Below are 26,870 nucleotides of genomic sequence, written 5' to 3' on the forward strand. Positions count from 1 at the left end.
GACAGGGAACAGGGACCACCACAGGCAGCCCTCATTCCACAGCAGCAGGACAGACAGATGGGATGTCAGGAAGGCACAGTGCAGGCAGGCTGGTGTCCCCTGCCATAGGAGGAAGCCCAGCAGCAGCTTTATATCTGGCTTTATACTGGTTTTACTCTCCACTGGTTCCCAGGAGCAGTGGGGATGCCACCTCCCTTCAGCTCTGCCCAGCTGGGACCCTTCCTTCCCCACTTCCCCTGCAGCTTGCACAAGCTGGGCACAGACCCCGTGCCCTGCTGGGTTGCCCAGGCAGGGAGAAAGCCTGAGCAGCAGGGATGTAGAGCTCCTGGACAGCTCCTTGGCTCAGTTGAGGGCTGTGGGGGCAGCTCCCATCCACAGCCCACTCCCCATCATGGGACAGGACAGCACAGTTGGCCAAAGGACAAGTCAGCAATGCACCAGCCACCAGTGAGGAAAAGCATCCACTTTATTACAGATCCCAAAGTGCCTGTGGCAGTGCCAGGAGGACCACATTTACATGGGATGTTTCCATTGTTCAGCAAGGGGAAGAGAAGAGGGGAACAAACCCAACTGACCCAACTCACAGCTCTTTGGTGCTAGAAAACATGGTGGTGCAGCAGAGAGAAGCTGTGGGTGAGAGGGGCACCAGCAGAGATGAGGGGGAACATCTCTGACATCCACCACCATCCCCCAGACACCTGCAAGGATCCTGCCATGTGCCTGGACACACACACAAGGCAAATGCATTTCACTGTCCCCCCAGCCTGCACCTAACCCTGCGCCACCAAGCACCTCAGAAATCCCCCCCCACCTCCCAGCACCCCCAAAAACGGTCAAACACCCTTTCTGCAAAGAGGGAGAGCAGGTCCTGGGGGGAATCAGCAACCAAAATCTCTCGGCTGGAAAGAAAGGAGGTGGGAAAGGCAACTGGCTCCCAGTAACTCAGACCCCGGTGGGAGGTGAGGCAGCCGGGTCTCTCTTCACTCCTCTCCTCTCTCAGCAGCAATGGGCTCCTTGGTCCACTTGTCTGTGAGCTCCTGGCTGCCCGCGTGGCCCGTGTCAGGCAGCAGCCCCGGGGCTCCCTCCCCGTCCCCGGCAGCCTCCAGGTCCAGCTCCTCGAAGGAGGAGCCGCTGGCTCCCGACTCGCTGTAGCTGTGCTCGCTGCGCGTGTCCGCCTCCTCCCGGCCGCGGCTGCCGGGGAAGGGCAGCAGGATGGAGGTGGCCACCGAGGTGTCCCTGCTGTCAGTTGTGGCCTCCACGCTGATGGAGCTCGTCTCACTCATGGTGTCGACCCCTGGGATGGAGAGAGAATGGGAAAGGGTGAATGCTGTGGGAGGGAGACAGTGGGGATGGGGGCCACAGCCTTCAAAGCCACCAGAAGCCCCTGAGATAGTGGAGACCAGCTCCTACCTCTCGTCACCTCCTATGCCTTTGAGACGTGACCAGGTCAAGAATGGGCTGAGCCCAAACTGCTTCCTGAAATCAGGAACCTCCAAGGCAGCACAAACAATCTCCAGCTTCCAGGCATACCCTGACCTGGTCACACCGTGGCCCCACAGCTGCTCCCCATGCACACAACAAGGACCTGTCAAGCTCTTCCTTGGGGAGAATGCATGCCTGTCTCTGGCATGGCACCAGCAATGAGACAAAAGGCAGGAAGGACACTGAGCAGTGAGGGTGGTGTGGAGCTGCAGCATTGTTTAAGCACCCAAGGGGATGATGGTACAAGTGCAAATCCTCAGATGTTCTGCTGTCAGAAGCAGGTATGTATGCCCAGCCTCATGGCAGGGCATCCTGGTGCCTTCAGCACCTGACAGCCTGCTCCCACTCCCTCCATGGCTCCCCCACAGCTGGCAGCTCTGTCAGGAGTGTGAAGATAGGCAGGGGAGCAGCAGGCAGGTCTCGGGGTGCCAGAGGATAGGGGGAACCTTCCTGACTCAGTCTGTGCTTCTCCACATAAGCTGACTGCCAGCCACAGCCCATCTCATGACCAGGTCCCCAGGGGCTGGCCCTGCCTGCCCAGGTGGACCCCTTGGCCCACCTCCTCCTCCCCAGACCCCTGCCTCATTAGCTCCATCGACAGTACAATTAAGGAGTCCACAAGGAGAGGATCGTGTCAGATTGAGACCAGCATCTTGGTGCTGTTGCCAGAGCAACCAGCCAGGAGACAAAACCCTCCTGTTAAACATTAATTATTGTTAATTATGACATCACAGATCCACATGGTTTATTATGACATCACAGATCCTCATTGTTAATTATGATATGTCTGCAAACACTGGGCAGGCCCTTTCATCATGGCCCTGCCTGCTCTATCTCCTCCCTGTCTGCCTTGTATCAGTGGGAAGTGAGTGCCAGGCTCTGTCACTTGCCAGCACCTCCATCCCTGCTGGACTGAACACCCCTGCTCAGGATTGTGCCCCATACCAGGAGGGAAACCAGAAGGAGCTCCACTCAGCAGCAGCACTCGTGGAGCACCAGGGCTTGCCACCAACAGGGCTGGGAAGTGACAAATGAGAGCCTCTTTGCAGTCATCACCATCCTAGGTGCAAGAGGAGAGCCTGCTCCTCCACATTGTCCCCTGCTGGTGCAGCTCCATCCTCAGCTGCTGGCATGGGACTGCCTTGGCTTTCCACAGGCACTTCCAGCCTCCTACAGCTCCTGCAGCCAGGGTGCCCAAGGCTGGGCTGCTTGCTCTCCTGCAGTTGTGTAGCAGCCACTGATCTCCTGAAGGAGATTCACCAAGGAGGGAACTTTCCTTCCAAACATCCTTAAATCCTTCTTTCTGTGCTGTTTTTCTTCCCGGCCTGGGCAGCTGCCAGCAGAGCTGCTTGTAAATGGCAGTCCTCTGCCTCCTGAGCAGCACCATCCCACGGCCCTGCAGCCTGAGTGACGGCTGCTCCAGGATGACCCAGCAGTGGTAGCAGGATGAGGGGTAGCCAGAAAAGATCCACAGACACCGTGCACCCACTGCTTCATCCCACCTGGATGGCATATTGGCTTCATCCTGGAAAGGAACCTGAGCCTCCACCCTCTCACCTTGGCAACCCTTTGGGCAGCTGGCACAAACCAAGCCCTTGGCCACTCCCCAGGCAATGCCAGGTGACCCCTCCCATGGAAAGGAGGAAAAAACCACTGCCCACTAACACGCAGTGCCTTTGCTGCAGCATCAGGGAGCACTTTGACATGGAAACTACATTTACTCTAAGTTAAAAAGGATGTTCTGCATGCTGCAGTGAGGCGCTCGCTGAAGGGGACAGCAGCCACTGAGTGGGCAGCAGAATGGTGGGAGATGCTGTCCTGTCCCACCTGACAGGACCTTAGCAGGGCACTGGGTCAGCAGGGAGCCTCTGGGAAGATCAAGAGCTGTGGGTGATGAAGGGGAGTGTGCAGACCCTGAGCGTTGAAGATAAATTAGGGCTTGCAAGGTCCTTAGAGGCGATCTGAAAAGAAGAAATAATCTGATTTGGCCAAATTGGTGGCCTGAGGTGACATGGATATGTTCCCACCATGGCTTCATGACAACTCATGTCATGTGTGGCCATCTTGCGTCCCTCTAAGATGCCAGGGGACAGGAGTGACACCAACCCCCCAGGCAGTGCCCTTCCTGCTCAGCACCTCTCCCCTGACACCCTAGGGAACATTTTGGCTCAGAAGCTGTCATGTAACCCCATGACACAAAGCAAAGAAGCTCCTGAGGAGAGGAGGAGAAGCTCAGGAAGAAGAAGAAGAAGAAGACAGGGATGAAGCTGACCTACACACTGCTCCAAGCCACCACTGTGGGAAAGCACTGCTGTCCTTGCTCTCATAGCCACCTTCCTCTCCCTTGCTCCAAGGGTGACAATAAATCGAGTCCTGTTTCCCTTCAGCCAGGCACTTTGTCACTGCTCTGTCACTTCTGATCATGTTCGAGCAGCCTCAGCTGGCAAATTTGCCCAGTTCAGCAGCCTTGCTCTCCTCTGCACAGGAAAAGGCTGGCTCTGGCATGGCCACTCAGCCCAGCCAGGATGAATGTCTGGGGTGGGCAGGGCAACAGAGCTGCTGCTGCCAGGGACCATGTGGGGTCAGCTCTGACAGGGGAATGTGGCAGGAACACCCAGCTGTCCGAACAGGGAGGCCAGGAAGGCAGTGCAAGGGGCTCTCAGAGGGCAACCAAAGCCCCGTGGGAGGGCAAGCAGGGATTCAGCCCTCACCTGACAGGTACACACTTCCAGCAGCTGCTACACCCACTTGTCCATCCATCCATCCCCACACACTTTGTTTGGTCCTCCCATGACCCATTCCTTGCATCCACCTTCCCAAGGCTGGTCCTTACACCAGGAACCAGTCCAACATCCTGATCCAGCATGGCTTTTCCCTCTGGCACATTGTGAGGCAGCAGCCATCCTCTATTGAAACTTGCCCTTGACCTTGCTCCCTCAAGGATGGCACAGCCATCCCACTGCACTCTCACTCAGCAGGAACATGGAACCCAGGAGTTTTCATTTGGGGCACAGCCTGGGGTGAAGCCATGATAGGGAAAAGCCAGTGCCACCCAGGAAGAAGGGATATCAAGCAGCCAACTCCGAGGTCAGCCAGGGATGGGTGCAATGGGAACCATTCACCCCACACTGCCAATGAGCCTGGTGGGGACCTGCCTCCCCAGACAGCTCAGCCTTGTGCCATACCACGCACTGACATTCCCAAACCCAGAATGAGGGCAGGCACCACCCCTGTGCCACACTGATGCCTGAGCAGTGCTCCACTCCTGGGCCCTTTCCTTCCCCTCATTCCATCAAATATTCATCGCCTCTAAATAGAGGGTGCTGCCAGGGGGCACAGCTTGTCCATGACTGCTGAAGCTCACACACAAGCCACCAGGAGAGAGACTGGGGCCCTTCCCAGGATGTAGAGGCAGGCAGGAACAGGCAGGGCTCTTTGAAGGATGGAAGCACACAAGGATGAGGCAGAACACACCAGGAAAGTTGTTCCTCTGTGGCACTGGAGCTCAGCATGTGATGCCATCAGTTGAACCTGAATGCTGTGGCACAGACTCTGCTCCATGAAAATGAGCACCTGAGATTCTGGCAGAGCCACATGCTCGGGAACCATCTGTGTTCATGCCAGCAAGCCCGTGTGGAGAGGCTGCTTTTGTTTGCTTCCACCTTCCAGGCGCAGCAGCGGGGTCACTGCAGAGCACTGCTGGGAGGGAGCCGGCAGCGAGGACCCGCCCCAGAAAACAATTAAGTACAAAACAACTGATCCTGATTGACACTGGCCCCCTGCAGACCCATCAGCCGCCTTCCTAAAACGCTTCCTGTCTTTCCAATGACCCTGAGATGGTGAAGAAGGGACGGAATTGGTGCAGAGGCAGCCACAGCCCCCGGCCCCTTCCCTGTGTGTTGAGTGTGTGTGTCCTCAGCAGAGCTGGCAGCACCCTGCTCTGTGCAGAGCAGCAGAGAAAGCAGAGAGCCCAGACCATGTCCCACGTACTCGCAGCCACAGGCTCCCAGCACCTCTCAGGGTGAGCTCAGGAGCAAGGACAACAGGTGACAGCCTAAATGAAGAGATGTGCTCCAAGGTCAGGAGGCTCGAGAAAACAAATCCAAGCTTTTCTCACACTTTCAAGTCGCTTGGTACCGTCTGGCACCAGGCACAATGACAGGTGAGGAGAAATGGCAACACCTTCCACTTGGAACTTCTCAAGTCTTTAATTCAAAGAAAGCATAATCCAGCTGCTGGTGGGGAGTTTCTTGAGCTGTGACTGACCAGTGGTGTGTTCACACAGAGTGTTACTCAACATGATGTCCTTGCTGAAATCACACTCTATGCTCTTATCTCAGTATTTTGGGAGGGGGAAAGAGGAGGCTTCTTTTGCTACCACATGAGGACACACAGGCCAAACCTTCTGTGCACAGAGCGGCCTCAGCTGCCTTTGGGAGAGGAAAAGGGGCTCAGAACCTTCCCAGTCTCCACTTATCCATTGAGGCACAACTGGGTATCAAAGCCCTACACCTGGATTTGTGCAGCTCAGGCACAACCAGAGGATCTGAGAGCCACAATCAGGGACTGCCACCTGCCCCCACTGTCCCAGGAGCACTTTCTGAGCCTCCAGCAGAGCAGGACCAATTGAAACATCCATTCAAACCTGAGAAGGATCAAGAAATAACCCAAATACAAGCAACTGGGGTTGAGCAGAGATCATGCTGACAGGCAGATGGGCACATTGCTGTGCCCACCCACCAGTGGGCAGAGGAAAGCTTGAAAACTGTTGTAGACATCCTGGGATCTCCTGGGTCATCAAGATCTCATGTTCATCATGCCTGTTGAAGGGGCTGTGACTAACTGAAGCTTGCTTCTAGAGGGACTGCCCAGGGAAGAAGGCTAAAAAGGATGGGAAAAGAGGTTTCCCTTTCTCCAACTCAGAGGTGGTTGCACAGATCCCAGCACATAAAAATCGTCAGGAAGGGAGGACCAGTCTCATTCCATAAGGTGTAATCTTCATGGGACCATCAAAGCCCTCAGACAGGAGCTGCTCAAGCCACCCGTAGGCTTGCTACATCCTCAGCCAGAGCAAGGATGTGACACCCCATCAGATGTGGTTCTGCCACCCACTGTGCCCAGCAGTGACAATCACAGTGCAACATCCAAGCCCAACTCTTTAGTCTTGCAGGCAGGGCCAACCTCACAGGTATTATTATTTTAAGTTGGCTTTGTGCAGACTCAGCAGATGGCACTGCATCAGACTGCACTGACAAAAGTTCATCTATGTGCCTGGAAGGGAAGAGGTGGTGGAGGACTGGCCCAGAGCTGCTGCTGGGCAGCCCGGCCCAGAGTGAGGAAGTCCAACGCCATTTGCCTTCTGAAACTGGGAAGACCTTCCTAGTCCTTCTTCCAGCAGGGCAGAGGACTCCCCCACTGTGGGCATGCTGGCAGTGGCACCCCAGGGAAAGCACTGCTCCGAGCAGCCCTGGCTGTGCTGTGGGATTTGCACCCCCTGAGCAGGCACATGGGAGCACATGCAGCTATGAAGGCACCAGCCTCCAGGTGCTTTTGCTCCCATGGATCCTGCCATCCCTCTCCAAAACCACAGGAAGCTGTCAGAGTGCGTGCGCTTTGGGGCACCTCTGCCCAAGCGGGGTTGGTGCTGCCCCAACACAAGGCAGACAAAGAGGAGAAGAGCCAAGTGAGCACCGTGCTAACAGGGGCCCTGGAAGTGCTGGGAAACAGCTCCAATTAGACTCCTCATTGCAACACTAAATGGACAGAGCTCCCAGAAAGCAATTCCCAGGCTTGCTTTTATGTGATTAAGAATTAAAGCGACCCAAACCTGAAGATGTGTTGAAGCAAATGACCCAAGTGCCCGCGAGGCGAGCACAGCCCTCATGGTTTTTTCATGCCCGTTACACAAGCGTGGGCAACCCGTGGGGCAGGGGGAGGCCCCTGCCAGCAGCCAGCTCAGATGTGCTGTCCAGTGCCTGGGAATGCTTGGACAGCCAGCTCCTACATCTCGCAGGCACGGGAGCATGTGGGCTGCTGAAGGCAACTAGCATTTTGGGTTACTATAGCACTGCTGTTCCGCGCCTACAGCCATTGTGGTCCCTTCCTGTATGAATACATCCAGGCTCCAACAAATCCTGCTGAGCAGATGCTCTCAGGCAACTCCACCACGAGCTACAGCAACCTGGTATTTAAGCTCTTTGCAATCCCAATATGTAACAGATGAAGATGAGATCAAGGAAGATGTATATGACAAAGAGAAAAACAAGCCCAGCTGCAACTAAAAGCTGTGAGATCCAGCTCTGCGCTGACAACAGTGGGCCAGTAGCTTAACCCAAAACTGCAAGGTTTCCTGGGTGCTCCCCAAGGCATGCCATGACATCTCAGGGGATGTCATCCCAGATCCTTGGGGATCAGCCCAGGGTGAGGGGAAGAGGTGTGCGAGACTCGGTGGCTGGGTACCAGGTGGGCACAGGCCAGTCCCTCTCTGCTTAGGCAGCAGGACTGGGGGACATGGGACCCCACCTCTGTGAGGGCTGATGAAGATGGAGCCTGTGCACAAGCCACGGATACCTGTGATGTCTGTCTGGGCGTCCTCAGCCACAGCTGCAGCAGCCCTGCTCTTCCTCTCCAGTTCTTTCATTTCAGGCACATAGAAGTCTCCTTGGCGGGCAAGGGGACACACGAAGTAGATGCGGTCCTGCTTGTAGATCTCGATCCGGGGGTGGGCACACAGCTTCCTCTCCTGGAAGACACAAAGTAGCCATGGGCAGGGATGTGTCCTCGCCCCCCGCCCCAGCAGCTCCCCCACCACACTGAGCAGCCAGCCTGGCAGCCTGATCCTCTTTGCCCACAGGCGTGGAGGCATAGTGAGGAGCAGAGGGTGCCATCCCAAAACCATGGTGCTGCTTTCCCTACCACACCAGCCCCAGGTACCAGGGTAGGCAGGTTTGGCCCAGCAGGTAAGCAGCCAGCTGGGCTCCAGGAGGAGGTGCTGAAGACCCCCAGCTCAGCCTTGGTTTTGATGTGCTTATTTTGGGCTGGAGCAAGGGGTTTTGGAGAGCCAGGCAGCTGCCTCACACAGACCTACCAGATCTCCAGTTTCTGCTGGCAGCACAGCCCCACAAACAGCACAGCCCCATGAGCAGCACAGCCCCATGAGCAGGCACAGCACTTCTCTGCTAATTAATACAATCCAGAGCCGACAGCTCAAGCAGCTCCTTTAAGAACGGCGAGGGCAGGGGGAGTGGGGGATGAATCCCTGGCATTTCAGACAAGTCCCCCTCCTCCTTTTCCTCACCCCACCTCCCCCTGGCAGTGCTCCTCAAGATCTCAGACCCCAGCCTGTCAGGGACCCATGACAGGGGCATGTCCCCCGGGCTGTTCAGCCCGTGCTGAGCCGGGGCTCTGGGGACTCCTGGGGTGCCGAGGCCGGGCGAGGAGCAGCTGGACCCTCCTGCCACCCCCTCCTCGCCCGCCCGCCCGCCAGCTGCTCGCTGGCAGAGGGGGCGGCTGATTACAAGCCGGGTGAGAAAGGAGAGTGTCTCTTTAGCGGGTTTTCTTTTTCTTTCTTTCCCCTTTTCAAATCACTGACAGCTTTTATTTAACCCTGCAACCACCTTGATTATCATCCTCCTCCTCCTGCTCCTCCTCCTCCCTGCCCCAGCTATTCTCTTCCTCCCTCTTGCCCTGATTATCCTCTTCTTCTTCCCTGACCCAGTGATTTTCCTCACTGCCTCAACTATTCTCCTCTGTCATGGCCTGCTGGTGTGGCTTGTTTGCACATCCTCCAGCAGGGTCCACGTCCTTCTGGGGCTCTCTGTTGCCAGAGCTGGCCCCACACCAAGAATGAGCTCTACGGACATATCAATCATGACCTTACAAAAGCCTGACTCCCTTCAGCCCTGGGAATGGACCAATGTGATTTAAGAATCATTTATTTCCCAGAGTAATGCTGGCACCAGGCAGGATCCACAACAGACATGAGCCAACACTGACCCTCTCCTGGTGCTGGCAGTTGTACCACCTGAAGAGCCACCTCCATGCTGCCAGGATGTTGCACAAGAAATACATGCAGAAATCCCACAGAAGCAGACTTTGGGTCCATTTTCCTGGGAAAGCCTGCAGGATCTGGCAATGCAGAGGCCCAGTTTACCCAGAAACATTTCAGTGGCAGAAACATGACCCCAAGAGAAGCTTCACCTGTCCCATGCCAATGCCTTCCAGCCTGAATTTCAGCAGTCCCTCCTCCAGCCGAGGAGGAACCACATTTCCTATCCCAGAGCTGCAGGGACATGCAGGGACGCAGGCGGGCTTCCAAGGCACTTGGAGTTTGGAGTTCCCACTTGCAGGCAGGTGAAACACTGGGGCCTGCAGATCAAAACTGCATTAAATAAAAACAAGCTGGGTTGTTTTTAGCAGCAGAGCAGAGGCGGCTCATATCACTCCTGCTTTTTCAGCAACAACGCAGACAAGAGCCCTCCCCGCCGCTCTGCCCCTTGCTCTACCAACCACAAGCCCATCCACCAACCTCCAGCTCAGCTCCCTATTTTAGGTTACTGCAACACACACCAGAGAGAGGTACCTCCAGGATTTGCAGGGTTTTTTGGAAAATCCAGCTGGCCCTCCATCACTTCATGCAGACAAGGCAAACTCAAAGGATCTTAGAGCAAAGAGACCTTCATTAACTTCATGTGAGGTCTCCAACCAGTCCAAATCCTCAGGGCCCCAGTCTGGCCCTCAAGACATCCCAAGCTGACTTTCCAAAGCCCCTCCTAAGGTTCCAAAAAAGTGGATCTGGGACATACCCTCCATACAATCTGCTCTAGGCTGCTACAACTTCCAGTTACACAGGCATAGAAGTGGCAACCCCAAAATACAAATAACACCCCTCTGCCCATATAAAATGTGGGAATCTTGGTGTTTTAAGGAATAAAAATGCACACCAGAATGAAAAGCAGGACTGGCTCTTGAGCCAAATGCTACTTCACACTCAAGATTATCCTACAAGAGAGACAAGGATGTTCCACCCTGCCGGGAGCAGCTGTGTCCCTGAAGCCAGAAGAGCTCAGGTGTCCAGCCCAAAGCCCATGGCTGAAGACGATGGTGGGACCATGCCAAAGTGGCAGGACACTCACTGTCAATACCCATGCCTGCCTCATTAGGGACAATACTCAGTTTCTTTCCAATTCATCTGGGGCTTTTCCCAAAATGAAATGGAGGGAAGCCAAAGCCTGGGGGTGCTAGTTTATACAAATTAAGCTGGAAGCCAGGCTAGTGAGCTGGCCTCTGCTTCTACGCTACTTCCCAGAGAAACCCAGCCTCTGGCAGGGCTGCTGCAGAGCTCAGCACTGGCAGGTGGGATCAGGAGAGGACAATGTCCCCAAGAAGGAGCAAGGATATTGCACCTGGGGATGCTGTCCTGTCCAGCCTGGGACAAAGGAATGAGACTGCATAAAGACTTGAGAAATGGGCAAAGGCAATGAGATGGGGAGCCATGACAATGGAAATGGATAAGGGGATCATCTAAAGGGAGTAGGAGATCAGCCTTGTGATCATACCAAATGAGATTAGGAAGCAGGCAGAGGCCAGGCAAGAATAGTGCAGCAAAGTGCAAAAGAGGCTGGTGACACAGTGAGTTTGGGATTATCCCCATGGAGAGAAACACTGCAATGAAAAGGAACAACCCAGAGAGACTGGGGAGCAGAGCCCAAAGGCAAAGGTGTGGGAAGAAAGCGAATTAGCAAAGGCTCAACAACATGGCAAAACAACAGAAAGGCTCAACAGGCAGTATTGCACTGCCACTGAGAAGGGAGCCCCTGGCTGGCTGTGCCACCAAGCCAACAGATGGAGCAGCAAGGGGAACATGGAGTTTGCAAGGCAGAGCCCTCCAGTCAAATCCAATGCAGTCTCACACGGGTGGAGGAGCTCAGCGAGAGCTGAACAGTGGGACACTGTCAGTGTCAGGCTGCTGGCTGTGACAACAGGACCAGTAAGTGGGGCAGGACAGAGGACTTGTCCCTTTGCAAGGTCGTGCAGTGCCACCTCCCTCCTCAGCCTCTGCCAGGAGCTCTCCCTTCCTATGGCCAGCAAAGACAGAGGCAGCAGTGCAGCATTCAGAGCTGATTTCTATCCAGGACCCTCCCCATGGCACCTGAAACAGGAGATTCATTGCACATAATCCATGTGGCCCATCTACACACACAAATGCATCCAGAGTCCACAGGTTCAGTTCTGACAGAAGAGCAGCTCCAGCATACTCCTGCCACATCAGACCCATGCTTCCCATGAAGCCAACTCCTTCTCAGCCCATCTGAGGAACGTGGTGGGGTGCTTCTCACCACCTTCTCGGGAGCAAGGCGTTACGTAAGGGAAGACTTTTGCACTCCTCTTTCCCAGATGGAACAGCACCTCGCCCAATCTTTAACCTCGGGTTCCATATCACCTCCCACCACGTACTGACTGTAGGATTTCCTCCAGGTCACTCTCATCCTGCTAGGAATGGAGCATCCCCTAGCTTCATGCATCAGAAAGGACAGGATTATGCAATGACCAGCGTTTTGGGAGACCTTCCCCAGCAGCAGGAGGTGCCAGCTATTCGTCAGCACAAATCTTCCTCCCCCTACTTGTCCGTAAGGTCACAATGTGTGCTCATGATATGGCTTGGGCACAGCCTCCCAGGAGGAAGATGCCCTCCCTTTCCTGGCTGAGCACAAGAGCAGTCCCAGGGCTACAGGGGACATGACAAGGTGTCCGAGCCATGACCTGCAGTCATTAAAATCCAAGCAGAATTGTGCAAAGGCAGAAGGAGGTGGTAGGGTGCTCGTGTCACACCATGGTCCTCAGCACCTGCTGGGAAGCAGAAGATGAGCTGGGGCACTGCAGGGACTGTCTTTGTCACTCTGCCAGGTTCAACTGCTCAGGAATTCAAATGTCACCAACTGGATTTGCTTCATGTCCCACTGCTGTAAGAATTCATCTTCTTAGGAGACCACAAATGAGCCTTGTGGATGCCCTCTGGATCCTCGCCATGCATGGGCATGCTGGCAGTCAGGCTCCAGCTGAACCCAGAACACTTCTAGTGTTGCCAGGAAGGCAGTGGGGAGGCAGCTGCTGTCCTCACCCCACATCACCCCACAAGCTCCCTGTCACCCTTGACTCCTTAACTGTGACCTCCTGGAATCACTTACAAGGTGATGATTAAGTCACACCAGCCTGCTGAGTCCCTGTTTAAGGACTGATGCTGTAGGAACAGTTGAGAGAGGTTTTTCATCCCACCACTAAGCTTCCTGCTGGAGCAGAGCTGGAGGCTGAGCTGTTCATGCTGCCCACCAGCTCCTGGCTCCACTGCAGAGATGTCCACTTCATGCTCCAGACACCTGTATGTGCCATGGAACACAGCCATTGCTTGTGCCTGTCACCCATCCCTGCCAGATCACCTTCTGCCTGCAGCACGTGAAAAATGTGCCTGTTAAACCCCAGACAGGACTGGAAAAACCATGGGGAGCAAGCAACTGGTCACCCAGCAGATAAAAGCTCTCTTCTCCCTTAGGGGAACCTGGCAGCTCCAAGCTGCCCTCCTGGCCACCTGCCCAGAGGCTCTGGGAAAGCCAACAGTGCAGGGCCCAGCCTCAGCATTGGCTGCTCTCTGCACAGTGCCAGTCGAGAGAACTTCCCAGAGGGGCCAATGGACACGTGCCCAGGAGGGCCAGACGCAAGGAGAAGCTGTGGGTTGTTCCCAGGGATTGTCTAAACTTCATTTTGGCACAGTGTGCCTGGAATTGCTGCTCACTCTTGCTCTTATTGTGAGAGGATGTGCTGCTGCCATTGCAGGGAAGCAGAAGGGCACGTGGAGCTGGTTCTATCCACATCCTGCTGTGACACTGGAGCAACACCGACCTCATGTGAGGAGCTTTTCCACGGGCAGCTGGGCTCAGTCCCTTCTGTTTATTATGCTGCCACACCTGAAGAAGGAATAGATGGAGGGTGCAAACACACAGGGGGCTTGTGACCATCACTGGGGATTGTTGCCTGTTGGGGGGACTCACCAGCATCCCCCCAGCCAGCCAGGTCACCAACACAGCCTCACTGCCACAAGGCTCCCCTTGCCTGTGCTGCTGGCACTGGGGCTGCTCTGGGCAGTGCCAGCAAGTCAGCTGGCACCTGGGAGAGTGTGGGGAGACCCCCAGGCGACCCACCAGCCCTGTCCTCACATGCCAGACAACACAACTCCCCCACACCTTCCTTCTAGCTGGAGGCATCCATCCTCTCCACCTCCCAGTGATGGAGTCGGACGCTTCAGTCCCAGGGATTTTAAAGGAACAACAAAACTGCGTGGAGCTGAACGGCCCTAAATCAGTTGCTAAAATTAAAAGCTGAAACTGAGCCACCAGCTAGGACTGGGGGGGGAGCGTGCTGTGTGCCACATCCTCCTCGCTTCCTCACACGCTCCATGCTCGGTGTGTCATCCCTGCTTATCTTAGAACACGGGTGCTAGGTAGTCCTGAGAGGCTTTGCAATTCATTTGCACAGCACTCAGCGCCCTTTGGTGTTCTCCCAGTCCAACCAGGAGACAGCCTCCTTGCTGGGCCATCCCTCTGTCCCAGGCCCAGACTGGGAATGTCCCTGTTTCCATTCCTCTTTGCTCAGATGGCAGCTTGAGGTTAGACACTGCTTCAAGTCACCCATGGGAGCTGATGAAAGCAAAAAAACAGAGGCATCCCTTCCTCCTGGGGTGAAGCATCTCCTGGGCTGCACTACAAGTGGTGTGGAAGGCAGCCTGAGGGGGATGTTTACCCTCAGTTCTGCTCTTGTAAGACCCCACCTGGAATACTGCCTCCAGCTCTGGGGACCCCTGCATGAGACAGCCATGGACATGCCAGGGCAGGTCCACAGGAGGCCACAGAAACATGCAAAGGGCTGGAACAACTCTGCTGTGGAGACAGGCTGAGATAGTTATGATTTTTCAGCCTGGAGAGGAGAAGCCTTTGAGGAGCCCTAAAGTGTGCTTTTAAGAGATGTAGATTTTTCACCAGGGCCTACAGTGACAGGGCAAGGGGCAGTGGGCTTAAAGCAAAAGCTATCAGGTTAGACTGGACATAAAAATGCCTTGTGCTGAAGGTTTTTAGGCACTAGAACAGGTTGCCCAGAGAAGCTGTGGATACCCCATCCCTGGACATAGCCAGGTGTTCAAGGCCAGGCTGGATGGGGCTTTAAGCAAACTGCACTGGTGAAAGACATCCCTGCCCACAGCAGCGGGGCTGGACTGGATGACCTTTAAATATCCCTTCCAAACCCTACCCTGATTCTGGTCCTCTCTCCTGGGCCACAGTCTAACAATGGGAGACAGGGATGAAACCTGGGTGTTCAGGGCTGTTCAATGAAGGGCAGCCAGAGGTTGGGGAAGAGCCATCGGCCCCAGAGACAGCTGGGCAGAAGCAAAGACAAATTGCTGGAGGAAGAGGCAGGCAGACATGCTTTACACCAGTAATACCTCAACCATCAAGGAAACCCCAACATCTCAGCTTGCAGCTCCAGCAGGGTGCACATGGAGCCGGGCAGACCCTGCCTCCCAGGGCGACGGCACCCGGAGCCAGCTCCAGCACACGGCACAGCCGTCAGCACCAGGCTGCCAAGGGCTGCAGAACAGCTGCTGCCTCCCAGCCTGGAGAAACTCACACTTCAGGGGTGGTGAGACTGCTCCCACGCACGTGCACTTTACTTTCAAATCCTCTCGGCTGTGGGGTGTTTCAGAAACAGAAGGTGATATTATTGCAATCAAGAAAAGGCCGTTCCCATCAGCCAGCAGGAAAAACGAGTGCCACCGCCAGCACTACGGCAGCGGAAAACAAAGTCTCGCCAAAGGATAACAAATCCTCCAGGTAGCAGAATACAGAGCCTAGCAATTAGCACCTCCTACACCATCAGCATCCTTGCCTGCCCTCAGCACACTTCTCCCTTCCCACGGCAGGCCCCCCATCCTGCCTGCAACCAGGACACCCCCCCCCGCTGATGTGGCAGTGCCACGGCTCCAGGACAGGCAGGAGAAAACCAGCCCCCAAGATCCTCTCCGCAGCAGGGAGAGGGAGTGGGAGTGCATTTGGACCGTGGGAGCTGTGAAACACTGGGCTTGATAGCTTGGGAGAGTTTTTCATTTTCACCTCAGTGAAGGCAGCCCGCCATGCAATTTACACCTTGCCTGCCCGCGCTTCCCAGGCCCAGCCACCCAGCTGCTCCCATGGCTCCTCCAGGGCGGGACCTGCAGAGTGGCAGCTGCCAGGCACGGACAAACTGAGAGGTAAAGGAATGAGCCTGGAGGAGTTGGTGGCTTCAGGAGATCCCAGCACCCTGGGAGGACTGGCAAGGACCAGGCACAGGCTCCCAGGTCATGCTGGCAGCTACCGTGAGAGTCATGAACACTGTTCTCCTCCCTGGGATGGAGATTCCATCCTGTTCTCCAGCAAAAGGGAATAAGCTCCAACCCTACCTCGCTAGAGACCCTGACACACTCTGGACCTTTTCCTCTTCCAGCACCCACTTGAGCTGCAAGAGAAATCCTGCAGCACACAAAGAGGCATCCATCATCTTCAGAGATGAGCCAGGTAGCAAGTCCCAGCGAGACAAAGCCTCTCAGAAAGTAGCCACAGGCAGTCAGAGCCCCCAGCGTGGGGGCAGGACAAGCCTTGGACAAACTGCCAGCCCAGACACGTTCAGGTACATCAGTCCTTGTGCTTCCAGGGATGGATCGTACTGCTCCCAACTACAGGAATGTCACCTGCAGAATAAAGAGCAGATGGTGCAAACAAACACAATTCATGGGGCTTGGGTCCCCCCTGGTGTTATGGTTATTTGTTAGTAATTAGTCCTGGGGCAGAGAGTTGCAGAAGTAAAGGAAACTTTTGCATTAAAGAAGATTAGTTTTCCTAAAGACTCTGTGCTTTCCACTTTCCCAAGTACTGCCTTGCTCCTGTACCCACAATGGATAAAATGCCAGCTGGGGAGATGGTACTCACCAGCTTCCCAGACCTCCATAATAACGTTCTCACACTCTTCCTCCTACCCGACCCCACCACCTCCCATTCTCTTCTCCTTCTCCATCACAGCCACGCACAAGCTCTCTGAAGGGGACTTTGATTTTAACCATTCTGAAGCTCAACCACCGGATTTTCATCACAAAACAAGGAATCTCTGTAAATCCACATAATCTCTCCTCTCCTGAGGAACCAGTGCTGGGTTCCTGTCCCAGTTCCTAGGAACTCCATCACTATGGGAGCATGTGGGTCAACAGCTGCACACAAAAGGAGGAGGATGAGACTGTGGGAGAGGAGGACCACAGCTGGAGAGGGCTGCCTCTCCTTCAGAGAGCGGATCTCCAGGGACCAACACACTCCTCCCAGCCTTCACAGGATGCTTCTTCAGCATTAATCACAATGCTGAAGGGGTTGATGCAATGATCTCTGCCATCACGGATGACTGGAGCAATGCTAAATCGCTTTGCCTGCTCTGTTGCCTTGGCAAGGCTGCCAGGAGCAGCAGCTGTGGCAATTTCTCTGTCTCCTGTCAAGGCAGGGCCTTTCATGAAAGGGATCATCATCCAAAATCCTGTCCTGTTGGTCTGCCTCAGCCAGGCAGCCCTCTGCACTGCAGCCTCCCACCCTGCATGGGACACCACACAGGTAAAAAGAGCCTCTCCAAAACTTGTGTCTTTGTCATGCTGCTCACAGGGAGAGTAAGTCCTAACCTAGAGTGACCTGCTGCACCCTGCCATGAGACTCTTGTGGTGACAGATCTTCTTTCATGGATAGCTTGGAGAGGTCCTCATCCAGGTGGACATTCCCAACCCACCTTGATGGCTTTCTCTCCTGGGCCACCATTCACTTGAGTACCTACCCTTCTGCAACAAGGGTGTCCAGACAAGCTGGAGGCTTGTGGTTCACAGCCTTCTCACACACGTCCTCAACTGCAACGAGTCCTGTCATGAAATCCTCTCGCAGCAAAGCCAAAGCAAGAGCCATGGAGCAGGAGCAGGAGTGCCTGGTGCCCACAGCACATGGGGGCTCTCAGTCTCCTGAGACAAGGTCTGAGCTGCCCCTTCCAAATCTCAACCCTTTCCTCTTGCTCTTTGGATTGCAGGCATCTCTAGTTGTTCTCCCACAGCCTCAATCACCAGGACAAACTCAGGTGTCACATCAATGGCACCAGGAGGAAAATGGACAAGTGGAATAAATACCCTCCCTGTCCCTTCCTACCTCCTTGAACAACCTTGTCTTTCTGCAACGCCCCCAGCTCCCAGGCTTCATGGAATATATTTCACGATGAGCTAAGCTCAGCCTCACACCATCCCTTCACAGCTGAGAAAGCCAAAAAGGGAAGCTGAAGAACTTAACCTTGTTGAACTTGCACAGATAAAGCCACCAGCAGCCCAGGGCAAAGCCACGATGCAACTGCCTGATTCCCAGACAAAATAGTCCTCCCTCCCCACCCACGGGGACTTACTGTCAGGCTTATTGGCCTCATTTGGAAGGCAAGGAAGATCCAGAAGAAGAGATCAAGTGGGTTTCAGCCTGGTTTGCTGAGGAGGAATAGGCAAGCTGATCACGACATCCCTAAGCACATCTCAATTACAACGTTGGCAAATCTGATGTCAGAAAGCAAGTTTCCAGGACAGGAGGATCTTCAAAGCTATCAGTTAAGTGCAGCCAACTATGCAGAAAGATTGTTTGAGCTCTGGCTCAGGGAAACCCTGCACTCACAGGCTTGTCTTGGGTGACCGGATCCCAACTAGGCTCTCTGTAGGGCAGACACCCATGGGCCACTGGTTACCTTTGGCTCACTGCCCCTCCTGCTCCTCCTTCCCTAGCCCCAGCAACGGATATCTCCATGTTTAAAATGCAAGCCAGGGCTCGGAACAAGTTCCTTCCTGAATGCTTATAAATGAACAAGAGGCATTTCCCTGCAGGCTTCCAGCAAAGCCACCTTCAAACCCCCACATCCAAGAGCTTGCACCTCTCTTCCCTAAAAACCTGGCAAAGGGCAAAGAGACAGCGACTCTGGGGGGTTCCTGCGTGCTGACAATTCCCCCGGTGAGCTGGGCTAATGAAGCCCCCGGAGCCCGCAGCCGCTGCAGCCGCGGGCGCTAACGACTCGCCCGAGGAAATCCCCAGCGCATCACACAGCGCTGGCGGGCACGGAGCGCACGGCACAGCCGGGCAGGCTGCCTGCAATGCGGGACGAGCTGACAACACGGGCCAGGCGAGCAGGGGGGATGAGGGAGGCCAAGCAGCAGCGCCAGGTAGATCCATCAGGCACGGCTGCAGGTGTGCCCGGACAGGCCATTCCAGCGGCCACACGTGCTGGCTGCATTCCCCATCGGTCCTGCTGCGAGCGGGCACGGCAAGGTGAGGCGAGGCTGCCTTTCCTCTGCAGCTTTCACCTCCTCCTCCTCCTCCGCGGCCCACCAGGGACCCGGTGCAGTCCCAGCGGGCTCATTACCCTGGTCTGGGAGCAGAGCACCCGCTGAGCAGCCGCCGCGGTGCCGGGCGTGCGGGGAGCCAGCGGCTGGCGGTGCCAGCAGGGACACAAGCTGAGCGCCTCCAAAGCCGGGCTCTTCTGCCGGCAACAGAGGCAGCAGGGGAGGGGAGCAGCTGCTTTCAGCGACCTTTGCAGTCTGGCAACTGCTCCTCTGCCAGCACAGGATCGTGAGTTTGACTGTGCAGATCAATCAGGAGGAGAAATCAAAGCAGTTAGGCAAGGACAGAGCCCAGCCTGACTCTGCCCTTCCACAAGGATCCCATATGTTCCCAGATGTGCTTCATGAGCTGGTAATGCTCTGGAGATGCATCACACCACTCAGCTTTCCAGATCTTTCTCTCCTGGGAAGCCAGCTCCCCATCTGTACCACTGCCCTGTCCTCCAGGTACCCCAAACCATACACAGCCCTCTGTAACACCACTGATGGCAGCACAGCAGACAATCCTGCAGCCACCAGAGCCGCCCCAGATCCTCATTAGTGCCCTGAGACATGGAGGACATCCCTCCTCTTCCCAGGGCTGATGCCCCTCCTCAAACTCTGGGTACCTGGAGGACTTTGGGGAAGAATATCTACACCTCTGTCCCATTTTGCCCTTCCCCAAGCAGCCACAGCTTGCCATGGGCAGGAAGTGTACTCTGCCTGCTGCAGCTCTGTCCCAGGACATTGGTCCTGTGCCCCAGGCACAGCAGAAAGCCAGAGCTGAGCCAATGCTATGGGTCCCAAAGTAGCTCCCACCAGGAGACACAGCTTTGAAGTGGAACTGCTGGGAGATGAAGGCAGCGGCTTCTTGGGGTGGCAGGACCTGGGCGGGACAAGTGAACTTGGCACCTAGAGAGGCACATGAGAGAGGAGGAGGAAGATGCAAGAACAGAGAGGAGCTGATGGCTATGTTCCTCCACTGTGAGCCCACAACATCTGGCAGCTCCTGCAGCCACAGCAGCCACTCTGCTTTGCTCATTCCTGTACTGAGAAGTACCTGAGCAAGTCTTTCTCCACGCTGACCTCTTGATAAGCTTTTGCCAACTCACGGGCTGGTTACTGAATCACGGGAAGGACCTTACCCCAAGCTGTGAATCTGCACAGCGTGAAGAGCAGAGCAGCTGGCCCCAGCAGATGATAGATATCTACCTTCCTGCATGTCAAGGACCTGCCATCATCAGCTCCAGGCAGAAATAAACCCCTGAGCTGATGACAGCAACCGGCCATCCAGTAGCAGGGAAAAAATGCAGGTGTCCACAATGGGAATGAGGCCATTGTTTCCCACCCTGCAGCCTTCCCAGAGAGTTGTTATGTTACAGCCTTGGAGAGTGGGAACAGAGCCTGTCAGCAAATGCTGAATGAAGCCAACAGGCAGCTGCAGACAGGGCCACTCTGTGATCAGCCATGGCACATTCTCTTCCTCCCCCAGGGCCAGGACACCAGTTCAGGTTTAATTTGAAAGGCAACAGCCCCCACTGCCATGCTGGGGGAGACTGGGGCTCCCAGACCAACCATTTTCCTAGCTGCCTTAGAGCTCCATCTTTGACCTTCAAGCAGCACCTTTGCTGAGTCCATCCCCGTGAAGATAAGGGAAAGAGAGACAGTAGCAAATTTAAACGTACTAGGAGATTTTCAGGTTGGTGGTGTGTGGAATGGGGGAACAGAAGCAGAAATTTCCAGGGGTTTTGTGATGCAAATGTGTCCATCCACAAGTTACCACTGTGATAAGCAGCCAGAGCCAGGGACGAAGAGCAGCTACTAACTTGCTGTCTCCACTGTACTGAGCTCTGTCACCCCTCTTCATCCCTGCAGGGTTGTTATAATTCCTCCCATTAGCAGAAGATGCAGGTAAAACCATCTGTCGGTGGAGCAAGCACCCGGTGGTCATTGTACAAACCGCCAAAAAAAATAATCATTCCAATTACTCCATAGTGAGAGAAAGTCCCAGGCATCCTTCTGCTCTGAGCCTTTGAAATGTAAAGCCACGCTGTTTGGTGTCATTTAAATTGGAGCTCAGCCTCAGATCAGCAGAGCCTTGCTGAGCTTTCGGAAGAGGCAGCCATGCAAAACATACATGTGCAAAATTCAGATGTCAGTGGCCTGGAAGACAAGCATACTCCAAGCTTCACCAGTAACTCCATTTCATGGCCCCAGCATCTCTCTTTTGCCATCCCAGTGCCAGAGGAGGCTGATTCTGTCCCAAAAGCTGTATTGAGCTTTTGCTCCAAATCACTACTAGTTTATCTCTGGTACCCAGGAGAGCTGACTTCCCATCATCATCTCCCCTCTCAGGAAGGTTTGCTCCTCTCCTCCATACTAGAAGCACATTTTTTTCCAGACTACACATCCAGCCTAGCAGACCTGGCAGGGCAGAGGCATCCTACCTAAGGGAGAGCTTGTCTCTGACAAACCCAGTAGAAATGCATCTGCTCAAGGCAGGTGTGAGCCTCTGCGTCCTCACACTCACCACTGCACTGAGGAGCCCAAGAAAGGTGAATGTTGGGTGGGCTGGGGACAAAGAAATGGGTTGGACTAGAGGCACCATCAGGTGCTGATCCACTCCTGAGGGTAACAGGTACCTTCCATCCCTTACCAACACCAGGCACTGCGCTAGATCCTGAGAGAAATCAGCTCAAGGGTGACAGAGGACAAGCACTGGCTCGTGCTCCTCAGGCAGACTGGCCCCTCTGCCCACTGTGGTCTGACAGCAGGGGAACAAATACCTTTCCTTGTTCCAATGCAATCAGAGAGGTGCCAGGTGACCCACCCAACACAATGGCCACGAAGGTGAAGAGAATTGCCACGACTTGTTGCTCACTTGGAATGGAGCAGGGGAAGCAGCTCAGGAAGCTTGGACATCCTGCCATGCTGCAGACCTCTATCAGCTGCCTCAGGGCAGTTCGGATCTGGAGTAATCCCTTCCAGCCCCAGGCATGAGTGGTGGAGATAGAAACTGCCAACATTTCTATTATAGGTTCTGATTTTCCCTGGTGTGGCTGAAGCGCAGGCTGAAATAAACTGCCACATGCTGGAAAAGAAAAGACACAAAAGGAGTCCTAGAGCTGAGGGCTCACAGGCACTCTCCAAAAGCCTGCAAGCCAATAATTAAGCATAGCTCAACCTTCCTTTTTCAAGGAGCTCACAGACCAGTCTGCAAGCTGCTCTGGAGCCCTCAACAGCTGAGGCAGTTGGATACCATGAAGATGAACCCAGTCCTGGCAAACCCAGAGGAGTTCCGAGGGCCAGGATTTGGCAGCCTGTTGGGACAACCCAAGTTGTCCTGACAATAAACAGGCAGTGGGTGTTTGTTCCTCAAAGCAGGATGGGTTATACTGGCTGTGTGTAGGTCTGCACTGAACCATTGCACCTCTCCATACCCTGCATCCACCCCTCAAAGGCTGTGAGTCCCCGTGGGTCCGGGCAGTGATGGCCACCAGGCAACAGCATAGAGAGAGGAAAAGCACATCCTGAGCCCATGAAGGCTCATGGGATCAAGATGTGAGCAGCTCCACAGAACTCCACACGTCTCGCTCCACACCTAGCCTGCTGCCTCTGCCCAGGGCCACCAGCACACAGCAGCATCAATTCAAACAGCATCCACAGGGCAGCAGCTGCTGCAGGCAGGCAGAGCTGACAGAGTTCTGTGTGTGTGTGTATCTCCCTGTCAAACAAAGAGACCCCGAGGGATGTCCAGTGTGACCCTTTGCTTCAGAGCAAACAGCTGGGCTCAGCCACCTCCCTGGTGCCCCAGCCTCTGGTGCAGCCCCAGAGCTGTGCCTTGCCTACGGCACACACACTCTAGGCAGGAGGAGGGGGAAGAACTGATTTTGTTCTTTCATCCCTGTGATCTGATCACCACCCAACCTCGCGACTCATCCATCCATATTTTGACTCACTGCGGAAGAGAAATGTTTTCACTCTCCTGCCCTCCCCAAAGCAGGGTCTCTCCTACCATTTTATACCTAACTAGAATTGAAAAAGTGCAAGTCAGTCATAGCACAATGGTCCCTTTTCTGGAGGTAAAAATGCCACTGCTTTCAAGTGTATTATCTGCCTGCTCCACAGGTTTCAAAGTGGGAGCTTCACAGCCAGGGAAACTGGGCCAACAGCATTTGTTGGAAAAGGGCAATATTTCTATGAAGCTGTTTCGCATTTGATTGGGTTCATTTTGCTATTTCTTAAGCCTGGCACAGCTGGCAAGGTCTGGCTCAGAGGGCTATGGGGAAGAACCTGTCCAGACAAAACTCATTAGGACTCAGCTAAAATAATTGCAGAGAGGCAGATCAATCTCATCCTTGAATTAATTGCCTAGCTGTCAAGAAGGGAAGACCCCAAGGTTCAGGACACTGTCGCTGCTGGAAGGAGCTGGACATGTCTCCAATGCCTGACAAAGAAAACCTTTAGAACCGATTGCATCCTCTGGGATTCTCTATAAATACATCTGGGGAGAGCAACATGTACAGATCAAGCCGATAAAGAGATCTGACAGAAAAGCACTGTAGTATTTTACTCTCCCTCCTTGCCCAAGGCAAACCATTTCAGTTCTTTCTCTTCCTTGGACAGCCGTATGAAATATCCCCAGCTTCTCCCGTGATCATTAATCCTCACTGCAAAGAAGAAGGAGAAGCAAATCTTTTGTCTGAGAAGATTTATCTCTGTAAAAATTTTGCAAGGTTGAGCAAGTAATTACAAGGCTGCTCTCCCAATTTCCCAAAGCAGCAGCTGGGGAAGGTGAGGTGGCTTCCTACTCCCTTGTGGGACCAAAATGCCTCCAAACAGGACCACTGAGTGACAGGCAACACTGGTCCAGGCTTTTGGCTGTCAGGCCATCAGGGATGCCCACACAGTTTGGCATGCATGGGAGGGCAGGCACTTGAAGTTCACTCTTCTTCTAGGAGCTACCTTTGGAAAGGTTCCTGAAAAATGAGCTGGGATAGCAATAGGGTCAAAATGCTGGATGTCACAGCAAAGTGCCCACTGTGGCAGAGATCTGGGGCTGATCTGCCAGCTGGAAAAGCCTCCACAGGAATGTGGTGGAGGCCCCATAGCCAGAGGCTTTCAATATGCAATTGTGTGCTACATAACCACACTCTCTTTCTCATAAAAGGCTGTACCAGACTCTCTTTGCATGCCACTTCCAACGTGGTCTTTTCCCATTTTGTGATCAATTAGAACTGGGAGGCCACGGTGGCAGGAGCCTGCATCCCACACCAGCTGCTTCCCTAGAATCAGGACTCCCCTGCCTGCTGCTAGAACAGACTCTTGCAAAGAGTCAACAAAAAGTTGAGGAAAACCTGGGTGATTTCACACATGCCACAAGCTGCCGACGCAGGGAAGGAGTCCTTTTAACTACCAAAAATCAAACCTGGTCAGCAAACCTTTCCTGCTCAAAGCAGCAATGCTGTCAGACCTGCAGTTTGCATGGGCTCCTGTGCAAGAGCTGAATAGCAGAGCTGAAACAGAAGCTGCACAGTTTGCTTGCAGGAGGAAAGGTGTGCACAGGCACAGGCAGCAGAAATGGCACCAGCAAAGGCTGGGAAGCCAGCACACACTGACTGGTGCACACCTACGTGCCTGGCACAGGCAGCACTGAACATGAAGCATGGTCAGTGTTAATTCACAGCCTGCCTGCAAGGACCAGAGAGAAGGTGACAGCACATGAGTAGTGGCCTGGGGCTGCCACATTCCTCCGGGGAGAGGGACAGTGGGGCTGCCTGCTGCGGGTGGCAGAAGCCGTGACGCAGAGCCCCGGGTCCCCATATGTTCCATTAGCCGCGCAGGAGGGGAGCGTTCCCTGCAGACACAGGTTAAACGGACCTGTGCCACTGCACAGCCCGCCCGCTCCAAAGGCCCCCACGCACGACACAGCACTGCCCACCAAACCCCCTCCGCCTGGCTCAGCCCCCAGCCTGACCCCGTGGGCATCCTGCCCTCCCCTGCCCGCTCCACGCTGAAGGCGAGGTCGCTCACGCTCGCAGGACTGAAACATCTTTGGATGGTTTTGTCGCTAAAAATATTTAATAACTAAAAGTCGCCGAGAACGCGCGAACTGATGTGATGTGACATCCAGCTGGGGGGTGCCAACCAGCAGTAAGCAGGCAGCCTTGCTGCACAGAGCCCACTGAAAACCAGCTGTCAGTGCAGGTCAGCGAGAGATGAACGTGCCCACACAGGCACAGACACCCCGGGGTCCCTCTCCGCTCCCTACCGCTGCATGTCACCTTTCGGACAGGTCACAGTGCCCGCCCCTCGCCTGCTCCTCCTGCCCAGCCTGAGATCCAGAGCTTCACTGGCTCCTGGCAGAGAGCACACACCAGCCAAGGGTGTTCTCCAGCAAGCCACTCTGGTCCTTGTCCCCAACATCAACCAGGCTGGTGGACAGCCAAGAACGGTTCATGAATAGTGCACATGTGACATAACCTACAGCCCAGCTTGGGACCTTGCAAGGGCTCCCAAAACACTTTCCCTGGAGCCCGTATCCTTACTCCAAACATCTGACAGCCCACAGCCAAGCAGCCTGTCACACTGTCAGCTCTGGTCTCATCCCTGACATCAATAGAAGATGGACACATCAAATCCTCTATGACTCTCTAGGATTTTTTCCCCTGTTATTATTTGATGTGAGAGGATCACTTCCCAGCAGGGTCAGGTAACCTCCTGTGTTCCTGGGAACCCTGAAGACCTATACCCATGAGCACATGGGCTTAAACTGAAGGTCATCCCACCCAGCCAGGCAGCTGAGTCACCACCCCTAACCCCAGCACCCTCTTTAAGCAAACTGATTCCCACAGTCACATGAGGAAAAGGCAGGAGAAGGATTGAGGGCTCCATCTCCTAGAAAGCCGCTGGCATATTCTGCAGGGTAACCCTTTGGTGCAAAGAAGACGAAGAACATCAACTGGATGAGTCTTGCCAGATCCACATGATGAGACACTGAAGGCAGCAAAGCCCCAGGTTAGAGGTGATAAGTTCTGGATAAAGGTATCCTACTCCTCCTTCTCTCTAGAGAGATGGATTATGTGGCTTTGAGTGGCTCTGGCTCAGCAAGGCCTCCACCTTGGGCAGTAGTCTTCAGCCTCTGGTCCCCAGGGCTCGCAGGAGAGCCAAGGAGCTCATGAGGACAAATGAAGCTGTGGTCAAAGAACACAGGACTGAGCATCTGTTAGTAATTCCTAGACCTCTGGAGGAAAATTCAGGCAGCAGTTGATTGGCTGAAGCTGCCACTGTGATCAGCTCTCACGCACGTGCAGACTGAAGCCTGAGCTGCTCACACACGACAAGCTGGCATTTAAAAATGCTTCATGCACAGAGCCCGGAATAAATAAACTAAATCATCCAGGAGAAAGAATTTAAGTGGAAAAACATCCCAATAATTGAGCCCTTTTTGTAAATGTTTTATCAGCTCCCAACCCCCAATCCCAGCCTCCCAACACAGCCAAGCAAAAGCATGGCCTTTAAAGCACAGACCACCTGGGATGGGAACACAGCTCCACAGACCTTCATTTAAAACTGCTGAGAGAAAAGGATTTTCAACAGATCTGAGCAAAGGCAGCAGGCTCAGCAGCATGGTCAGGTGAGCCAGAGGGGAAAGATGAGGTGCAGCCTCACAGGGGTGCTGAGGCTCAGCTGCCATAAAGGATCATTTAGGCTCCCAGCTCCCCCCAAACAGAAGTATCCATGTTATGGAGCTGTTTGGGGCACTAGGTAGAGGAGAAGTGTCTGAAGGATGTCACAGATCCTGGATAGGTCAGCCAGGGGAAACCTCAGCAGCACCAGTGAGACGGGAGGAGTGTTCACTGAGTATTTCTGCACTGAAATTAGGACAAAGCCAGACATGGGCAGAGGATGCGGGTGAAATGTTTGCTCTTCCATGACAAGATAA

At 54.4% G+C, this 26,870-nt stretch overlaps 1 protein-coding gene across 1 annotated transcript in view; it reads right to left on the bottom strand.

Moving 5' to 3' along the window:
* Positions 1–447: 447 nt before the first annotated feature.
* The window catches only part of TEX264 (testis expressed 264, ER-phagy receptor), a 39,111-nt gene continuing 12,688 nt past the window's right edge, over positions 448–26,870 (bottom strand). Inside the window, exons 5-6 of the mRNA XM_084214434.1 lie at positions 8,053–8,224; positions 448–1,294 (exon numbers count right to left, since the gene is read on the bottom strand). Coding sequence (XP_084070560.1) covers positions 981–1,294; positions 8,053–8,224 — 486 coding nt within the window. The 3' untranslated portion in view covers positions 448–980. The remainder of the gene's footprint in view (positions 1,295–8,052; positions 8,225–26,870) is intronic.

This window comes from Fringilla coelebs (assembly GCF_963513975.1).
Source record: "Fringilla coelebs genome assembly, chromosome: 13".
NCBI classification, from domain to species: Eukaryota; Metazoa; Chordata; class Aves; order Passeriformes; family Fringillidae; genus Fringilla; species Fringilla coelebs.